At 32.9% G+C, this 17,724-nt stretch overlaps 2 protein-coding genes across 3 annotated transcripts; both read left to right on the top strand.

The window, feature by feature from the left end:
• The first annotated feature begins 3,722 nt into the window (after positions 1-3,722).
• On the top strand, positions 3,723-7,811 carry LOC148618403 (short-chain collagen C4-like). Of its 2 annotated transcripts, XM_088576880.1 has the most exons (4): positions 3,723-4,065; positions 4,308-4,376; positions 4,597-4,766; positions 7,107-7,811. In XM_088576880.1, the coding sequence occupies exons 1-4, from the start codon at positions 3,783-3,785 to the stop codon at positions 7,134-7,136; spliced, it is 552 nt and encodes a 183-aa protein (XP_088433006.1). In that variant the 5' UTR covers positions 3,723-3,782; the 3' UTR covers positions 7,137-7,811. The 2 variants fall into 2 exon arrangements, with proteins under 2 accessions (XP_088433006.1, XP_088433005.1); XM_088576879.1 differs by lacking the exon at positions 7,107-7,811 and having other exon boundaries at positions 4,597-5,108.
• Positions 7,812-8,727: 916 nt separating this feature from the next.
• On the top strand, positions 8,728-15,023 carry LOC148618402 (uncharacterized). The gene is made up of 3 exons (XM_088576878.1): positions 8,728-9,003; positions 11,471-11,539; positions 14,531-15,023. Exons 1-3 carry the CDS (start codon positions 8,784-8,786, stop codon positions 14,557-14,559), a joined length of 318 nt encoding a protein of 105 aa, XP_088433004.1. The 5' UTR covers positions 8,728-8,783; the 3' UTR covers positions 14,560-15,023.
• Positions 15,024-17,724: the final 2,701 nt, after the last annotated feature.

Raw genomic sequence — 17,724 nt, 5'->3', positions numbered from 1 at the left:
CGCTTACCCTACCGGTGCACCTGGTCCATGCTCCCAGTTTTTAGTGGAGTCCGAGTTGCTCATTTACTTTTGTTACTTTGTATGTATGATTTTAGTTACTTTATGTTCTTTGTTGTGAATGTCTGTTTTCCATGTCTGGTCTTTGTCCCTGGATTACATTCTTTTGATTACCGCTATAACCTTGGTTCCCTTGATTACTCTTTCATTATAATATGAGAATTTTGGATTTTTAAAATTAATTAACCAAATTTGATTGCTATACTTAAGCACGTGGTTTGGACACAAAATATTGCAAGTTATAAGAGCCATCCTCCTAAATTCCAAAATAGTTTTAACAATTTTATTTTCTCAACTAGAACAAATGGGATAGGACACAAGTTAGTCAAACTTATGAAGTCTTCTCCTATATTCCACAATACAGTTTACATACAAAATGAATAATAGAAGTAGCAATTGCTGGAAAACAAAAGAGGGGACATCTGTTTCAAAGCAGCGCCCTCATCAACACTTGAAATACAAAAGACGAAAAACTAATCGTACAACACAGAAGAACTAAATGTACATGTATGCATGAGTAGTATTTTCTAACAAGTTGATAATCAGCTGCTTAGTTTTGATCATGCTGGTTCATGTGTGGAGTCTTTGATTAAATAGTACATATAGAAAACCGAATAGTACGGATCACACTAAAGTTGTGAGTGAACTTGGGTGACCCGGAAGGGTTAGCAATTCCTGCTGCTTGCTAGACACGTGCGTTTTATTGAAGGGTCAAGCCCAGTGAAAAGTGACACATATAAACGTATTTATTACACCAAAATATCAGAAATATGTGAATAGTTTGTGAACAAGACATTTTTGTACATTTACTAAATCATTGAAAGATGAAAACCATAAAGGTAATAATAATGTTTGTCACACAGCACAGTTTAGTCTTTCTTTACATTTTTATCAATGAATAAGAAAGCATCACCATATAATAGGTTCTTTTATGTTAAGATCAATGTGAAAGTCTATAGTGTTTTTTTAAATATGTCGATTGACCAATTTTTTTTCTTTTAAACAAATAGTATAGAGTCTTCATTTAGTCAACCAAATAACACTACCGGATATAATTATGAAAATAACTGTTAACAAGTCTTTATTAAAATAACTTCCGGTAATGTAATATGCGATGGAGGTTGCAACCGAATCTTAGTTCTTCTATTACAGTTTTGTATGATATAGCGTTCAAGTTTTTTGTGATTTTTAAGTTTGGAAAAAAAGTATTTTATTTATTCATTCAAATAATAATTTACTTTTTTTGTGCTCTTTGTTGTGTGTGTCTATTTCCCTGTCTTGACTTTATCCTTTGACTACTGCTCAAATCTTGGTTCTCTTTATAAATCTTGAAAAAAAACCGCTTTAATGTCGATTGATTATAGAAACGAATTGGTAAAAATGCGATGATATTTATTTCCAATAGGAATCCAATCATCATAAAGAAAAAACGTCTACTACATGTAAATTGAATAAATGACAGTCTTAATAAATTATATATACTGTTACATGAACTTAACTTTTTGGAAGTGGACCACCGGTTACAAACGCCACGACTGCGAAGGCACATCAATATAGTTTCTGTGGTCAAAATGATTGCCATTATGTGCTAGATTCACCACATTTAATCCTATATTGATGACCACGATTTCAATCTAAGCTTGATTTGCGATAGTGGGAACATATCATTTATTTGGTTCAAGCCAATCCAAGAATTATTCAAATTAGTCATTTTTTTATATTGTCGTATTTTATTTTAAGAAATAATCATAAATGCTGTACAATATTACTCACAAACAAGCCAATTCATTTATCCAATACTTATACAAATCTCAAAAATGAAAAAATAAATTCTATAGAAAAAAATTAAAACACAATTGTTTGAAATATGCAGGAGTCTATGTAGCCATTTGTTTTGTCTCCTCTCCAGAATTTAGCTGCCAAGTAAAATCCCATAAGAATACATCTGGAAAGTTCCAAATCTATTACCGATAATTCTGTATTCCCTGTAGGAGTTTAGGTTAGAGATGAAACAACATTACTTACTCTTACCTCAAAGGGAAATATCAATAAAAACAAAAGGAACTATATATGATGTCTCACTTCCCGGCATAATATCATCTCATGAAGATGCTAACAAGATTAATGCTAAAGAAAATTTAATCAGAATGCATGGTATTGAGATACAAATCCTGCGATTATTTCAATACAATTTGTGAAATAATTATGCTTTATTCAATTATAGCTGTAAGAGTCGTCTAATTATCCAATCTGTGTGAGCCATCGTCCACATAAATGTCGAATTATATTTATATTGAACACATAAATAAGTCTAAAGTGCGTAATGCAAGAACATAAGTGAAGCTTAGAAAATAAGATTCTTTTCGCGGTTGTTTATCTTTAAAGAAAAAGAAAACTGATGAATGCAATGCTGAATGAAGAATCACAATAAACATTAACATTTCAAAGGAAGAATGTCATTTTTGTTGTTATAAGTTCATTTTGTACGTTCCTGATTCTTTGTACGTTATTTCGTCATCGGATGTAATACGAATCATCTTAGCGAAATATAAAACAGGAAAGATGATATTATAATGTATTTATTGAGAAATTCTATGATGTCCAAATTCAAAACGACGTAGATGAACTATATTTATGCCTTATGTTATTTTTCAAGAAAATACTATTTATCATTTTATAACGACTACAAGTATTATATCAATAAAAATATTTTATACCCAATTATAACCAAAAGAACTGTGTTAAGAAGGAGAAATCAATGGAACCAAGATTCTAGCGGAAATCAAAAGAATGTAATCCAGGGATAAAGACATGAAAAACAGACAACAAAGAACATAAAATAACCAACACATACATACAAAGTAACAAAAGTAAATGAGCAACTCGGACTCCACTGAAGACCGAGAGCATGGACCAGGTGCACTAGTAGGGTATGCTTCCTCTGCTTTCTAGAAACACCTACCAAGTAGCGCATAAAAAGTCAAGTCCAGGGTAGACGAAAGAGGAAAGGAAAACTATGACACGTTGATCAAATCAGTTTTAATGGTAGGGTATACTTCCATACGCAGGTGCTGAAGGAATGTTGCCACAGATGATAGTTGCCAATACGGAATGAAAAGTCATCAAGTCATCGCGTTTGTCGTTTAGTTTGGTCAACAGTTTTCCTTTACCATCGATCTCTAAGTGTAGATTGAGATATGAGGATTACTTTACAGTGTCTGTAGTATCCTTTTTCTCAAGTTCTTTGGTGTAGATGCGATGTATAAAATCCCCGAAACTAGGATTGTTTAAGGACAATACGCCATCTATATAGCGGAAACTAAGATTAAAGGATCTAGCTAAACGATATGTTTTTTTCTGGATCAGATCAGCCATAAATTCAGCTTCATTCAGCCTCAGGATATATTAATGAAATGGAGTTTACCTTTCATAAATGTAGAAACCTTGACTTGTCACCAGTTACAATACTAGAAGGTATTATAGGCTTAGCTTTACTAGACATTATGAAATGATAGATCACTAACCTTCAGTTATGAGTAGAACAGACTATCAGTCAGAATAAGGGCAAATCATACTTTAAAAATTATGATCATATACTATTGTATTTTTTGTTATTTTTTTTGTCTGATTTATGGAGTGGTTCATTTCACAAGGTAAAATAGCATCGTACGGTCCGCGGTCCCTGACAATATATTTGTGATCTTGAGAAGTTGGTGAATACAAAAATGAAAGTCTTCCGTCATTTAATTATGGTTTTATTTCCATATTATATTGTTGGGATATGTACTTGCCACAAACACCTATTCCTGAATGATGCACAGGGATTGGCATCTCAAATTCATAACATTGAATCTAGATTTAAGACTTTGTGTGAGGAGATTGACGATCTGAAGCTAAAAAATAACAGGCTTTCTAATGAAATTACAGCACTGAAAAATGTGGACATCGGGCTAGACAGCAGATTATCAGATACAAACCGAATATTACACACAAGTCATCATTTTGCAGGTAATGTTTCTATTTTTATAATGGAGTTCGTTCCCACTTGAGCTCATACTTCTATTCAAGAAACATTTGAACTTGATGCTTTAGATGTTTTAGTAAAGAATACGATGCTGCTTTATTTGTTTTTAGTATTTTTAAACAAGTAAATAACACGGTTATGAATAAAAAACAAAATAAACGATTATTAACAAGGGAACAGAAAATTATGAATATTGGCACCTTAATCTCCCATTCTTGTTATGTAGGTACAACTTATGTCCGTTGGGGAAGGAAAGACTGTCCGTTACTTAATGGAACGAAACTAGTTTACTCAGGTGATTATATATATTTGCTGTAGAGGAAAATTCAGTGATGACAAACCAGCAGTACTAACAAACCGCTTTAAATAGAGAACATCTGGTAACATTTGAAACCATTTTTTTCAACAAAAAAAGAAAAGACAAAAATAAAGCCTAATTTGCAATGCATGAATTTCCTTAAAACGAAATTATATTACTAAAACAATATTAATTATGTCTGCATATAATATTCAAGGATTTGCCGGAGGCGGATCTTTTGGAGAAACAGGAAGCGGAACCAACTATCTATGTCTGCCTCATAACCCTGATTGTGCCCCTTCAGATTTCCCAACAGCTTTGGAAAACAGAGATCTAAACGCTAGAATTTGGGGTGCGGAGTTTCAGTTCTCTTATGGCAATATTAAGGTAAATGACGACGTGCCATGTGCTGTATGTATGGATATAACGACTACTTCATCAATAATGATTCCCGCCAAAAATTATTGTCCTTCTCAATGGCGTAAACAATATAGCGGATATTTAGCAGCAAATTATTATAATCATCCTGCAGCCTCTGAATATGCTTGTGTTGATGAAAGTCCACAATACTTTGCCGGTCGGAGATCCAATTTAGATGGAAAGTTATTTTATCCGGTTGTCACTGTATGTGGTTCACTCCCATGTCCTCCGTATGAAGAGTCCAAATATCTTAAATGTGTTGTTTGTTCTTATTAAAAGGCTTTGATGTAGTAGGAAACTTGTACATTATAATGCATTATTAACTTTGATCTTAAATGTGTTATTGGTGTGTCTGATTCCTTACTTATACATCAGCCCTATCTGTTATTGTTTTTTATTTGATGCTATAGTACAAATCAGTAAAATTAACTAAAATAGTCATATCAAGGGACAATTTTAATGTTAATAACTTATTTGTGATTCAGTTGGAATTGTATTTGTGGAAAACCTATAAGATAATGTTTAATCGTTAAATAGTTAAATTTTAACATCCCTTTACAGTCGACGTTGTTCATTTAAAACAAGAGTTAGTCCAAAATTACAGAACTGATAATATCTAAAGTCTGTATAACAATTGCGAAATTCAATAGAAAATTGTACGGACATGAGGAAACACAACATATAAACCAGCGTATAATCTAAATACAAAATAGTAAATACTTTCACAGATCTGTATAAAGTCTTTTACAAAAGTGAAAAAATACACAGAACGATTACACTTCTTAAACTAAAACTGCAAATAACGACGTAATGACACATTAATAACCATTTCCAGACTGTGCATGTCTGTGGTGGTATTAAACTAGTTTTTAACAATCCCCTTTTCAAGGTAAAAATAAAGAGAAACAACTAACAAATACGCCATATAATTCACTCCATAATACATCAAATTCTTCACATACACCATATAGACAAAATGAGATATCGCTTTAAAAAAAAACCTCGGAAATACTGAAAGGTAGCTCAGAACCTATTAAAGATTGACGATATCATCAAAACGATCAGCATTAGTAATAATAAATCATTACAATTCCATTACTAAAAAGGCAAGATTTGATTTAGTGCAATCCTAAAAAAATGGGTGCATTTAGGTGTCGAATATCTCATTTTGTGAAAACAAATTTCAAAGAATAGACAACAATTTGAACAACGTGTCCTTTACGAATAAGTCTAATGATGGCAATTGAAAAATTCTATCTGAATTAGTTTGAAAGAATGTGCTTAATAGACTAAGTGATAAAAATGGGTGAGCAGCACCATTTTAATTAAGAAACTGCAAGTGTTATAATATTTTTGTATCAAAGTTTTGTAACGATTAAAGAACTTATTAAAGAGTAATCCAGGGAACCAAGGTTATAGCGGTAATCAAAGAGTAATCAAGGGAACCAAGGTTATAGCGGTAATCAAAGAGTAATCAAGTGAATCAAGATTATAGCGGTAATCAAAAGAATGTAATCCAGGGACAAAGACCAGACATGGAAAACAGACATACACAACAAAGAACATAAAGTAACTAAAGAGTAATCAAGGGAACCAAGGTTATAGCGGTAAGCAAAAGAATGCAATCCAGGGACAAAGACAAGACATGGAAAACAGACATACACAACAAAGAACATAGAGTAACTAAAATCATACATACAAAGTAACAAAAGCAAATGAGCAAGGTGCACCGGTAGGGTAAGCGTCCTCCGCCTCTCTAGAAAAACCCGCCGAGTTGCTCATAAAAATTCAAGTCCGGGATAGAGGAAAATTATGACTCGTTGAACAAATCAGTTTTCATGGCGCAGATGGAAACACCGTAAGGATCAACGAGTTCATGATGACGACCATAAAACTTCTGTAGTGATGACTTAAATCTTGTAGCAACATAACCCTGCTCCAGACGCCTATTTGTTAGAATTCTAGCGCGAAACAAAAATTCTGCGTAGTCTCAGCAAGCTCTGGCATATGAACACTCCATACGCAGGTGCTGTAGGGATGTTGCCACAGATGAAAGGAAAGTTGACAATTTTGAATAAAAAGTCATCACGTTTGTAGTAAAGTTTGGTCAATAGTTGTCCTTTACCATCGATTTCTACGTGTAGGTCAAGATATGAGGCTGAATTTACACTGTCTGTAGCATCCTTTATCTCAAGTTCTTTGGGGTAGATGCGATGTATCAAATTAGAATTGTTTAAAGATAATGCGTCATCTATATAGCGGAAACTGAGATTAAAGGATCTAGTTAAACGATATTCTTTCTTTCAGATCAGATCAGCTATAAAGTCAGCCTCATAAGAATGAAGGAATAGGTCAGCAAGTAGAGGAGTACAATTGTTCCCATTGGAATGCCGGCTGTTAAATGATTTAGAAGTTTATGATATTGATACCTTTGGTGAAAATCTTTTTTCAGTGAGGAATCTGTTGCGTCCATAAAATTTGACATTTTATCACAAATTCGAGCAAAACTGACCAATTGTGAAATGTAGATACCGTAAGGGTTGCTTCAGGAATATCACTATTTAGGAATAGAAAATAACAAATAACAAAATTACAAGTATCCCTTTTGTCGTAAATTTTTGTATGAAGGCTGTCATTTTCTAGTGTAATATATAAGTGAAGAAAAGATGCACGAGGATTGTTATTGATAAACTTGGTCAACTTTAATTCTTTTGGGTAGATATCATGAATACAATTTTTGAAATTATGATTTTTTATGGCCAAAGTCTGCTCGCGATTTCTTAAAGTTCAAGCCCATTTAAAATCTGTCAAGTTGAAAACAACTAAAATTGTCATGACTTGGTACACATTTCACAGAATATATCACAGAACTGAATATTTAATCATTTTAAAGGTTTATCATAACACTTGACCTTGGGCAATATTTAAAAAGAAAACATTCACTTATTACAACAACAAAAAAGCACATGTTAACACAAAATTTACTCCCAGCCACATTGTATCACTTAAAGGTGTTGGTTTACTACTCAGTCTACATTTGTAATTAATAAGAAACTGGTTTTCAGCAATGTGGGTATAACATATATACCAATTACTCATCTGCTATCCCCTAATACTCCATCCATTTCCCTTATCCCATCGCCCTATTCCCTCATTGCCCATTGCCCAATTCTCCAATAAATAGGAGAATGTACTAGAAAGGAACTAATGTTTATTACAAACGGGCAAAAATGGCACATTGCTGGGATATTTTAGGCTTGAATAGACAACAAAAAATACAGCAAAACATAGAAAAAAAAACAGCAAATAAAGAGTAATAAAAACACAAAACGTAAGAATAAATGAATAAACAGTATTCTACGAATTAAATGGCAGCATCACTCTTATTCGTTTTTTAGTTGCGAAGTAATAACTTGTATAGTATGGACATGGCATATATGACAAAGTCTACGCAAACAACAATGTTCTTCAAAATAACAATATTACAAATGCAAAAATTTAATGTAATTCAGTGAAATTCGTATAAATGTTCTTAGTGATCCTGAATAAAACTGTTTTCAATGGTTATAATGACAGGTGTGAACATATTTTAGACGAATCTACTCCGTATATAGAATTTGATTGATGGTAGAATAACCTTACAGTGTAATATGAACTCCTTATTTTATTTCAATTTGAATCTAGTTTTAAATCGGTGCTTACCTACAACAAAAGAACATGATACACAAATCTAAAAATTTAAAAAAGAAACCACACTTTTGAAGACCATAATCCGTAGTCATATAACCAAATTGTGTAGACTTTATCAGTACGTTTCCAATTATTTTTTAATTAAAAATCAGCTTATATTTATTTACTTAACTGGATTCAATACAAGTTGGTATTATACTTAAAGGTAAACGACACAACTATAAACTTCGCCTACATGTACCTTATCAGTTGAGAAAGCTTTTGGTATAATATATTGTTCTTCTTGAAATAATAATGTTAATTTGTTTTCTATTGTCTTTTTGTTTTCTAAGACAAAGCGGATATTGTAAAGAGAAGGATATAGAAAAAAGATTGTTGTTAAATGACCCTGAAACCATCCTAGCTGAACTCAAAACAATGAATGCTAAATTGAACGAACTGAACATAAAAGTAGCTTCTCTGGAAACTGACAACACAAATCTAAAACACCAGATATCTAGGGAAATTAAAGGCGGTAAATTTCTTTTTTAACTGCAAAATATGTCCTGTTCCGCCAACGACATCCATTGCAAATAAGGATAACAACAAAATTGCCGAACACTTATCCGATACAAAATCAATTCAAGTCCAAATTAAATCTGGCAAAATAAATATTACACCACCGAAGCAGCTTGTACTGCTGTGGTACTGACTGACTTGGTAAAGCCATTACGAACGAAATGGTGGGTTAAATCTATGTTTTTTCAATGCGCAAAACCTCCCCCTTCCATTGCAGCGTAAATATACCAGTGGTAATTAAACAGCATTGGCATACTACTGCGTCATAATCGGTAAATCAGCGGCCACATCAGTACAAAGAACAATTTACAAAAAACAATTAATTACTCATTATTTTAGAAGAAACTGAGTATTTTTCAACCAAGGGCTGAGATCTAAAAAAAATCGGTAAGAGATCGTTTTGAGACATTTCCTTATACCCCTGATTCAGGAGTCTTTTACGGAGATATTTAAGGAATTATAGGAATAATTACTTGCTCTGGCGTAGCGAATCAATTGCAAAATATTAACATCAGGCATTTTGCTGAACAGGTAAGAAAAAATTATGATATTTTATGAAATGTAGTATCTCTTTTATTGTAAATCTTAGTGCTGAGATGACCACTGTAGTAAAATTCGAGATGTAGGTCCAAAAAAGATGCTGTTTCTGTAGTCTCCTTTATTTCGAGCAAGTGAGAACCCGGTAAGAGCCTATTTACAATAATGTATCGAGAATAGGTATGGTGTATATGTCAAAGGGACAACCCAAACGGGATGAAAATGCCACCGATTGGCCACCGATTGGTCTTCAATGAAATCCTCATACTCCAGAGCAGGCTTCAGCTGGCCTCAAAACATCATTATATGCAGGTACAGCGAAAGAGTTGCCCTTATACATAAGAAACAAAAAACTTACTGTGAAAACGAAACAAGAGATACAGAGGCCAGGAATTCCTGACTGAATTCCTAGAAATGCCCGGGACAGGCGCAAAAATACGGCAGGGTTTTAGTACTTTGGCGTAATCTAAACCCTTCCCCTCTAAAATCTTGGCATTGTGGGAGAAAAATAAAACGCACATAAACCAACAAAAATATATGTCCCCATCGTATGTAAAATCAGTCCTAATTCTTCACATGCGGGTTAAGAATCACGGTACATCATGAGTTAAACAATAAGGACACAACCTATGTCATGCCAAAAACTACTTTTAAATATAGTGTTTTAATTTTTATGTAAAGACCTTATGAGCGAATCAATGTTATTACCTAAAAATGCCATCCTTAATGATTTGACTACAATATCATAACTATATAAAATAGTAATATGAACATTGTTGAAAATAATCAAAAATAGACAAATAAAATGTAGAAGATAAAAAATTTCATCATTCCATCCTTTTGGTTATGAGTACTTCTTGTATACATCTAATATTTTGATTATATTTGATTTAGTGCTGCTGATGAGAGGTTACTCCTTGAAACACGTGTACAGCATATCGAAATTTACAATATATAAAACTGGTGTTTTTTCTACTTTTGGATGTTGAACGGTTAATATTGAACTTGATTATGAGATATAGTTTATAAATAGTTTTGTAAAGAAATGAGAAGTTTACTAATTAGTTATTTGATAAGGTTGTTGTATATGACAGGGAAGGAAAAAACATGGTCGAAGCTATTTTTTTTATAAATATAGCAAAGGGAGTTTAGTATTACCAAAATAAGCAGGGATAGTGTCCTTGACTGTAGGATAATTCAAAATACCAGAAATTTTGATAATTGATATATTTTAGTTTCAGAATATGATTTTTGACATTTTCTGTACGATCATTTTTTTGGGGAGGGGAAGAGATTTGGAAACATAGTAGGCAATTATAGTTTGAACAGTTTCATATCGTGGACTGCTGACGAAATCGTATTACAGTCCTCTAGAATAGTGTGTACTCAAATGACTGGTGTTGAACATAGTTTGGTTAAACGTTGATGACGGCCATTGTTTTTAGAAATTAAAAAAAAAAGTTTGAAATCGTAATGTTGTTATTACGATGTTTCTGTTTATTACAATTTAATTTGCGTCCATGAGACCTGTTTACACCAACGATACACAGATACCAAACTTTCCTTTCAAATAGGGTACATCCCTTCAGCACCGGCGTATGGAGTTTTCATATCACTATTCATACATTATGTTTGACAAAATAATCAGACTTTCGTACTGTGCTAGACTTTTTTTTAAAAGAACTCTTGAACAGGATGATGCTATTACAAACTTGAAGTCATTACTACAAATTTTATGGTGGTCATAATTAATTCGTAGATCTTTATGGTGTATACGTAAGTGTACCATGAGAATTGTGTAGTTGTTATCCTTTTTGATAACTGATGTAATCCTGGTTCATTTGATTTCTCTATTTAAAATTACTAAGATGGATTATTTTTTGTAGGTTCAACTTACATTCGTTGGGGAAGAAAAGACTGTCCGATATTAAATGGTACATATTTAGTATACACAGGTAAGTTATACGAAACAACTGGTTATCTCTGATAAGCATAACAATTATATCTGTTATGGTCGCATATGCATCGAACTGAACATTATCTACATAAAAAAGGATTTATAAAAATGTTACGACATATTTTAGTATCGGATATTTCGAAATAATTTAATACATAATACGTCTGAACACTTGAATGGTTTTAATTATTTACATGAAGCAGTTGATATTTGTTATGTAAAAAATGACTTTTTGTAACATTTTATCTTTATTTCTATTCAACTAGATGGACAAAACAAGAGAAATATTGGTTGTTTATATTTAGATTCGATTGTAAACACACTTGCCGTGAGTGTGCTCTTGGTCGTAGATAATCCCTTTTGGGATTCGGTACTTGAATTAAATATTTTTTTTGTTTTGACCACTACCGTCAAAACAAAAAAATATCTCAAGCGCCGAATCCCAAAATAGATTAGGCCGTGGACTAAGTCTATTAGTTTTTGTATATTTGATTCATTGTATTCTAAGTTTGGTATCACTATGACTAATTCCATTTTAAAAATTTTAAATAAAAATAAATTCCTACCTACCGACTCGACAAAATTTTAGAATGGTGATCGGAAACATAACATTATTTTTTTGGCATTGGAGATTTCTCATCAATTGACTGGCGTGCACCATTCAGTTGACCTACCTTTCTGTCTTACATTCACTTGGAGGCGTTGATTTTATCCCAAAAAGTATTTTGCTTGGTCATAGATTCAGCAATGCTGTAGGCTGTACAATATATAGCGTACAGGTTACAAATTGGAACACTAGGTCCCGAATCGACATTAAATCACGTGATAATGCATGTAATGAATATAATGAATGAACGTGGTCACATGACAACTAATTTTCCCCGAATACATCATGACCCACATTCATGGGGTATGACTATACCCGGGGATTGTGTAAAGGCTAAAAACCACTAATTCCACTTCCCATAGGCTTCTATGCTAATTTCACAATATTCAATGGCTTCTCTGGACTTTACCTTAACTTTAACCTGCAGAGGACTATATATCAGCATGATTCTACATATGTCAGCTCACAATCCTCAGAATGGCATGTGGGGTTAGCAGACTTGCAGTGCAGTACTGGTCACCGGAAGTGAAGTGTCTATAAATAGCATGGGAAATCCCAGTGTTTTCACAAGATAGGGGTATATTTAGAAATCATTCTGGAGATTAGGCTTCACATCACAAGAAGCAAAATGCACCTATAAAATGTACAGAAATGTTTTTCCTTTCAGAAACTGTTTAAATTTTTTAAATGAGATGAGAACTTTTTTCACAGCACTATGAGGAAGAGGGGTAATTTCTGCGTACGTTCCAAATGCTCATTGGTTGAATTGGTGGTCTGTAACCTAAACGCTTCAATGCTTTACACCGTCCATGAGAGACCCAAAATGATAGCCGAGGGCGTTAAGAAACCCCTCTGCCCCTCATGTATTACAAATATTACATATGCGTGCAAACCGTGTCTATAACAGCATTGAGTATATATGTTAGCACAAAAACGAAAATTAAACCAAGTATAGGAACAGTCAGCTGATGGTCAGCGTCACACATATCGTGCAAATGATTGGCTAACACTGTATTACGAAAGATTTTTTGGGATTTTAGTGGTTTATTTCCACAAAATAGTCGAATTATCGACTCAAAACAACGATGTCCTAGCTTTATAATGCACGAAATGAACGGATATATGGAAGTGCTATCGTTTTCAACTTTATTGTTATAGTGTTATTTAAGTACATGTTATTATTTTCACAAGGTGATATAGATATATGTAATAATATGCCACTGACTTAACATTAAACGGATTAACAGATTTGGCTTAGAACCGAGGGAACATTCGAGCCTGGACCGAGTTCTTTAATCGGTTTGAGAAGAATTTGTATTGGAAGGTCTTTGCCAAGTCAGTGTATTATTATTGTCTTTACCAACATAAAGAAAATTGACCCTTTAAGGCAGAAAAAAATCAACATCAACGTTTCAAAGCAACATACTTCAAAACAATGTAAGTTTTGCCTTGTCGCAGCAAAATGTTATTAATCTATATCATTTGGAAATGTACAGTCTGTGTATTTTGCCTGCTCAAACAAAACGGTTGTAGTAAAACTATCTTTGTTCTATTCTTCTCCTTTACTCATTCATTATTAAAAATGAAATGAAGTCTTTCAAAATGACATTCAATCAAATCAAGCACTAGGTATTGAAACTTTCTTTTCTGATTGTACACATCTTTAGTCTTTAGTTTAACCAAAGTCATCAATATCTAACAGGTAACTAAAATTCTAATTTTAGACAGAAAAATACAAAGAAAGTAATTATTTGCTTTCTTCACTTCGTCATCTATAATGCTGATTAAATGATGAGAAATATCAGTAAATTCATCCCTTCTAGTTAATTTTGGACTTCTGCATCAGGTATCTGAACTTGATAGTTGAAAAACTGCTTTCTGGAGAAAGTGATTATCTGAATCCATAGACTTAAAAAGTCCTATGATTTCAATGTCCATTTTTCTTTATTACCAATTTCGAACAATGATTTTTGTAACTATTTTGACATCTATGGCTACAGTTTAAAATGGATCAGTGGTATATTTTTTTGCATTCTCAGATATTTAGTTATCTGGATTGATTATATCACTTAAGAGTTCCTTACAAAAATATTATAATTTTCTAACCATATTTAGGCTTCATTATAATGCCATGTCTGTATGCCTTTACTGTTTTTTACTTTAAAGTTTGATGTAAAAACAGCTGAAACCATACTTCTTGTCAATGGGGGACAAAACAAACTTTAAATATTGATATTGAAATTGAATGCTGTGACAAAACATCTGATGCACTCATGTTTCTTTCTAGAAGATATTGAATGGTATACAATTTAAGTAAAAAAGCACAAAAATTATATGAACAATCTGTCGCTTAAGATTTTATATTACTCATTTACATTGCAGGAGTCGCAAGCGGTGGATCTTATGGGTAAACTGGAAGCGGTACGGATTTTTTATGTCTACCGCACGACCCTGATTTTGCTCCACCGGATTTTCCAGCTGCTTTAGAACACAGTGAATACAAGGGGAGAATTTGGGGTGCAGAGTTTCAATTCTCCTATGGTAATGTTAAAGTGAATGATGATGTTCCTTGTGCTTTATGTATGAATACATCATCTTCAGTGTCAATCATGATACCAGCCAAAAACACGTGCCCTACTCAATGGCGAAAGCATTATAGTGGATTTTTAACGGCTAACTATTTTGCACACAGAGCAGCCTCGGAGTACGCATGCGTTGATGAAGATCCTCAATTTTTTGAGGGAAGAAGATCAAATCTTGATGGAAAGTTGTTCTTTCCTGTTGTCACTGTCTGTGGATCGCTTCCTTGCCCTCCATATGAAGACTCCAAATATCTTAAATGTGTTGTTTGCTCAAAATAAAAATGATTACCCGTTTTATGTTATTTCATTTTCAGGAGTACTTGTAAATTATTTTTAAAACTTTTTTATCAAATAAGTTATACTTTATTACATGCATTCGCCAAATCATTTCATAACATCTATTAGCACGAGAAACTAGTATTAGTGTATGATTCTAAGATCAATGATTTCATTAAGCTGGTGAAAACAACAAGTCTAGTAGAAAATACCTCAGTTTATTTAACTATTTCATTGACCTTTTGACGAAATAATAATATCTTATATTAAAGTAGCAATAAAGCCTACGTATTAACAATAACAAAGATATCGGCACGGTTTACATACTGAAAAAACTTTATTAAATTCAAGTATAAAACGGTTACAATTCATTACCTCTCGGACAAAGATATTCAAATCTACGCTCAAATCAATATTTTAAAGTTGATTTGGTATATTATAAATATTCTAAACCGCGACACGCGTCAAAAGCTCATTGAGAATAAGATTTTCTGTTGGCAATTTCATAAATAAACTTTATATTTCAATACAAGCTTCCATTGAGAGTACATTTGTACGGATTCCGGAAGTAACCGATATAAAAAAACGTAATAACAAATATATAATTTGTCAATTCATTCGGTTGTCGTTCCTTTAAGACACACATGAGCATATGCTTTCGCACAGTTACATGACTAATTTCCGTGTATTACCGACTAATTGCTCAAATCAATTTAATCAAATAAGCTTTATTTCAAGTCGACAAGTTCATTACAACAATACAAACATTCGCTCTCAGGAGCTTTTATAACCGACATAAGGTACATAAATAACAGAGCATGCAATACATGTTGGCAAAGCGATAAAACAAAGAGTTAAAACACGCGGAAACAAATCAAAAATAAATGAAATCAACAAAAATACGGTTTCGGGGTCGCTGCTTCATGCATGGATTAACAGTCGTAACAAGCACACACGGACATGTTTTCCCTCCCAGCTTAAAATTCATGGCTTTGAACTGATTGAAGTTCGAGCACTGCCTGAAGTTTTCGGGCAGGAAATTCCAGAGGGCTGGAGCAGCGTACCTGAATGATTATTTCCCATACCTTTTTGTTTCAACATATGGAATTTGGAGTTTCTGTATCAGGAATTGTACGAATGATTTTGATTACATATCAGATAGTACATTTGGTGGAGCCTAATCATATAATATTTTAAAAGTTTCTGATGCCATTACTCTGATACGTCTTACATATCCAATCCATTGGTGACATCGTGTAAACAAAGCAACAATAATGAAAGAAATATAGATAAAAGAAGCCAATATTTACAACTTATGTTTCAACAGACAACCATCCTTTAATGTTTGCTGAATGCCACCATTTGCAATGACAATTTCACTGAATGAGGACTTTCAAGAAAATGACAAATACATTTGCAGATATATTTTGTGTGGAAAAATAAGGATAAAAAAAGTTTTCTTTAAAAATAATTGGAGAATGAGTGGGTGGTCCCATTTTCATATTTATATATTCTAAAACAAACGGTATTTAATTCTACAAAGGTATTCCACTTATTTTGTTGATAATCGAATAGACACTAAATTGAGAAACGGCATTCGGATTTAAAATAAAAATCAAAAGGTGGTTCAAATTGTGTAGTATACATCACAACCATTACTGGACAGATCGGCCCATCAAAAGAGGAAAAATGTCTTCTCAATCATAAGCAATTCAAAGACAAAACATTCTAAAATTTTATTTTGCATTTGAAAACCTCTTGATGATGAACTGAAAGCCTCTTCAGTTAAGCCTAAATCAGCTTAGCGTTTGAAAGAGTAATCAAGGGAACCAAGGTTATAGCGGTAATCGAAAGAATGTAATCCAGGGACAAAGACCAGACATGGAAAACAGACATACACAACAAAGAACATAAAGTAACTAAAACCATACATACAAAGTAACAAAAGTAAATGAGCAACTCGGACTCAACTACAAACTGGGAGAACGGACCAGGTGCACCAGTAGGGTAAGCGTCCTCTGCTTTTCTAGAAACTCCCGCCGAGTTGCTCATAAAAAGTCAAGTCCGGTGTAGACAAACGAGGAAAGATTGAACGATTGAAACAATTTGATTCCATGTACTGTAACTATGCAAACCTTTGATTAGAAAATTATTAAACGTAATCAAATTGTTTCCGTCCACGAAAATTAATGCTTTGTTCAAATTTAAGTTGTATTATTGTATTATTAAGGAGGAATTTAATTTTGTTGTATAATAATAGAGTTGACTCTTATAATTTGAAAAGACTTTAGGTTAGGAAAGTTTTTTTAATTCTTTTCCAATCATTATATTTTAGAAAAGACCGGATTCTTTGGTTTTCATTAAACTTTTTCTGTAAGATACCGTATATGTTTTCCTGTTAGATCTGATTGAAAGTTTTCTATTGTAAACATGTTTTCATTTGTATATAATCACCATTGATCATTGAAAGTTTGGTATCAATCTTGTTCTTAGAGAACTGGTGATTAGTGTGGCATATATACGGGGTTTTGTACTGTCCACATTTAAATACACTTCATAATATGATCTGTATCGTAAGAATTAAGTATTAGTATATGTTCTTTAAATGAAAGAGTAACCTAGACAACCAAGAATCGAGCAATAATCAAAAGAATATGATCAAAAGATAAAGACCAGAAAGGGAACACAGACACACACAACAAAAAACATGAATAAAAA

The sequence above is a fragment of the Perna viridis genome, chromosome 4, assembly GCF_037379345.1.
Source record: "Perna viridis isolate PV_CMFRI_1.1 ecotype Kerala chromosome 4, ASM3737934v1, whole genome shotgun sequence".
Classification (NCBI taxonomy): Eukaryota; Metazoa; Mollusca; class Bivalvia; order Mytilida; family Mytilidae; genus Perna; species Perna viridis.
Note: the sequence above shows the minus strand (reverse complement) of the source record. Positions and strands in the feature narration are given on the sequence as shown.

What these genes read in the sequence shown, in the direction of transcription:
- LOC148618402 (XM_088576878.1), top strand. Translation starts at nt 8,784, where the DNA reads ATGTTAATTTGTTTTCTATTGTCTTTTTGTTTTCTAAGACAAAGCGGA. An exon ending in ATCTAGGGAAATTAAAGGCG is followed by an intron (nt 9,004 to 11,470) that starts GTAAATTTCTTT and finishes TATTTTTTGTAG; the next exon opens with GTTCAACTTACATTCGTTGG. An exon ending in TACATATTTAGTATACACAG is followed by an intron (nt 11,540 to 14,530) that starts GTAAGTTATACG and finishes TTTACATTGCAG; the next exon opens with GAGTCGCAAGCGGTGGATCT.
- LOC148618403 (XM_088576879.1), top strand. Translation starts at nt 3,783, where the DNA reads ATGAAAGTCTTCCGTCATTTAATTATGGTTTTATTTCCATATTATATT. An exon ending in CACAAGTCATCATTTTGCAG is followed by an intron (nt 4,066 to 4,307) that starts GTAATGTTTCTA and finishes CTTGTTATGTAG; the next exon opens with GTACAACTTATGTCCGTTGG. An exon ending in AACGAAACTAGTTTACTCAG is followed by an intron (nt 4,377 to 4,596) that starts GTGATTATATAT and finishes ATAATATTCAAG; the next exon opens with GATTTGCCGGAGGCGGATCT.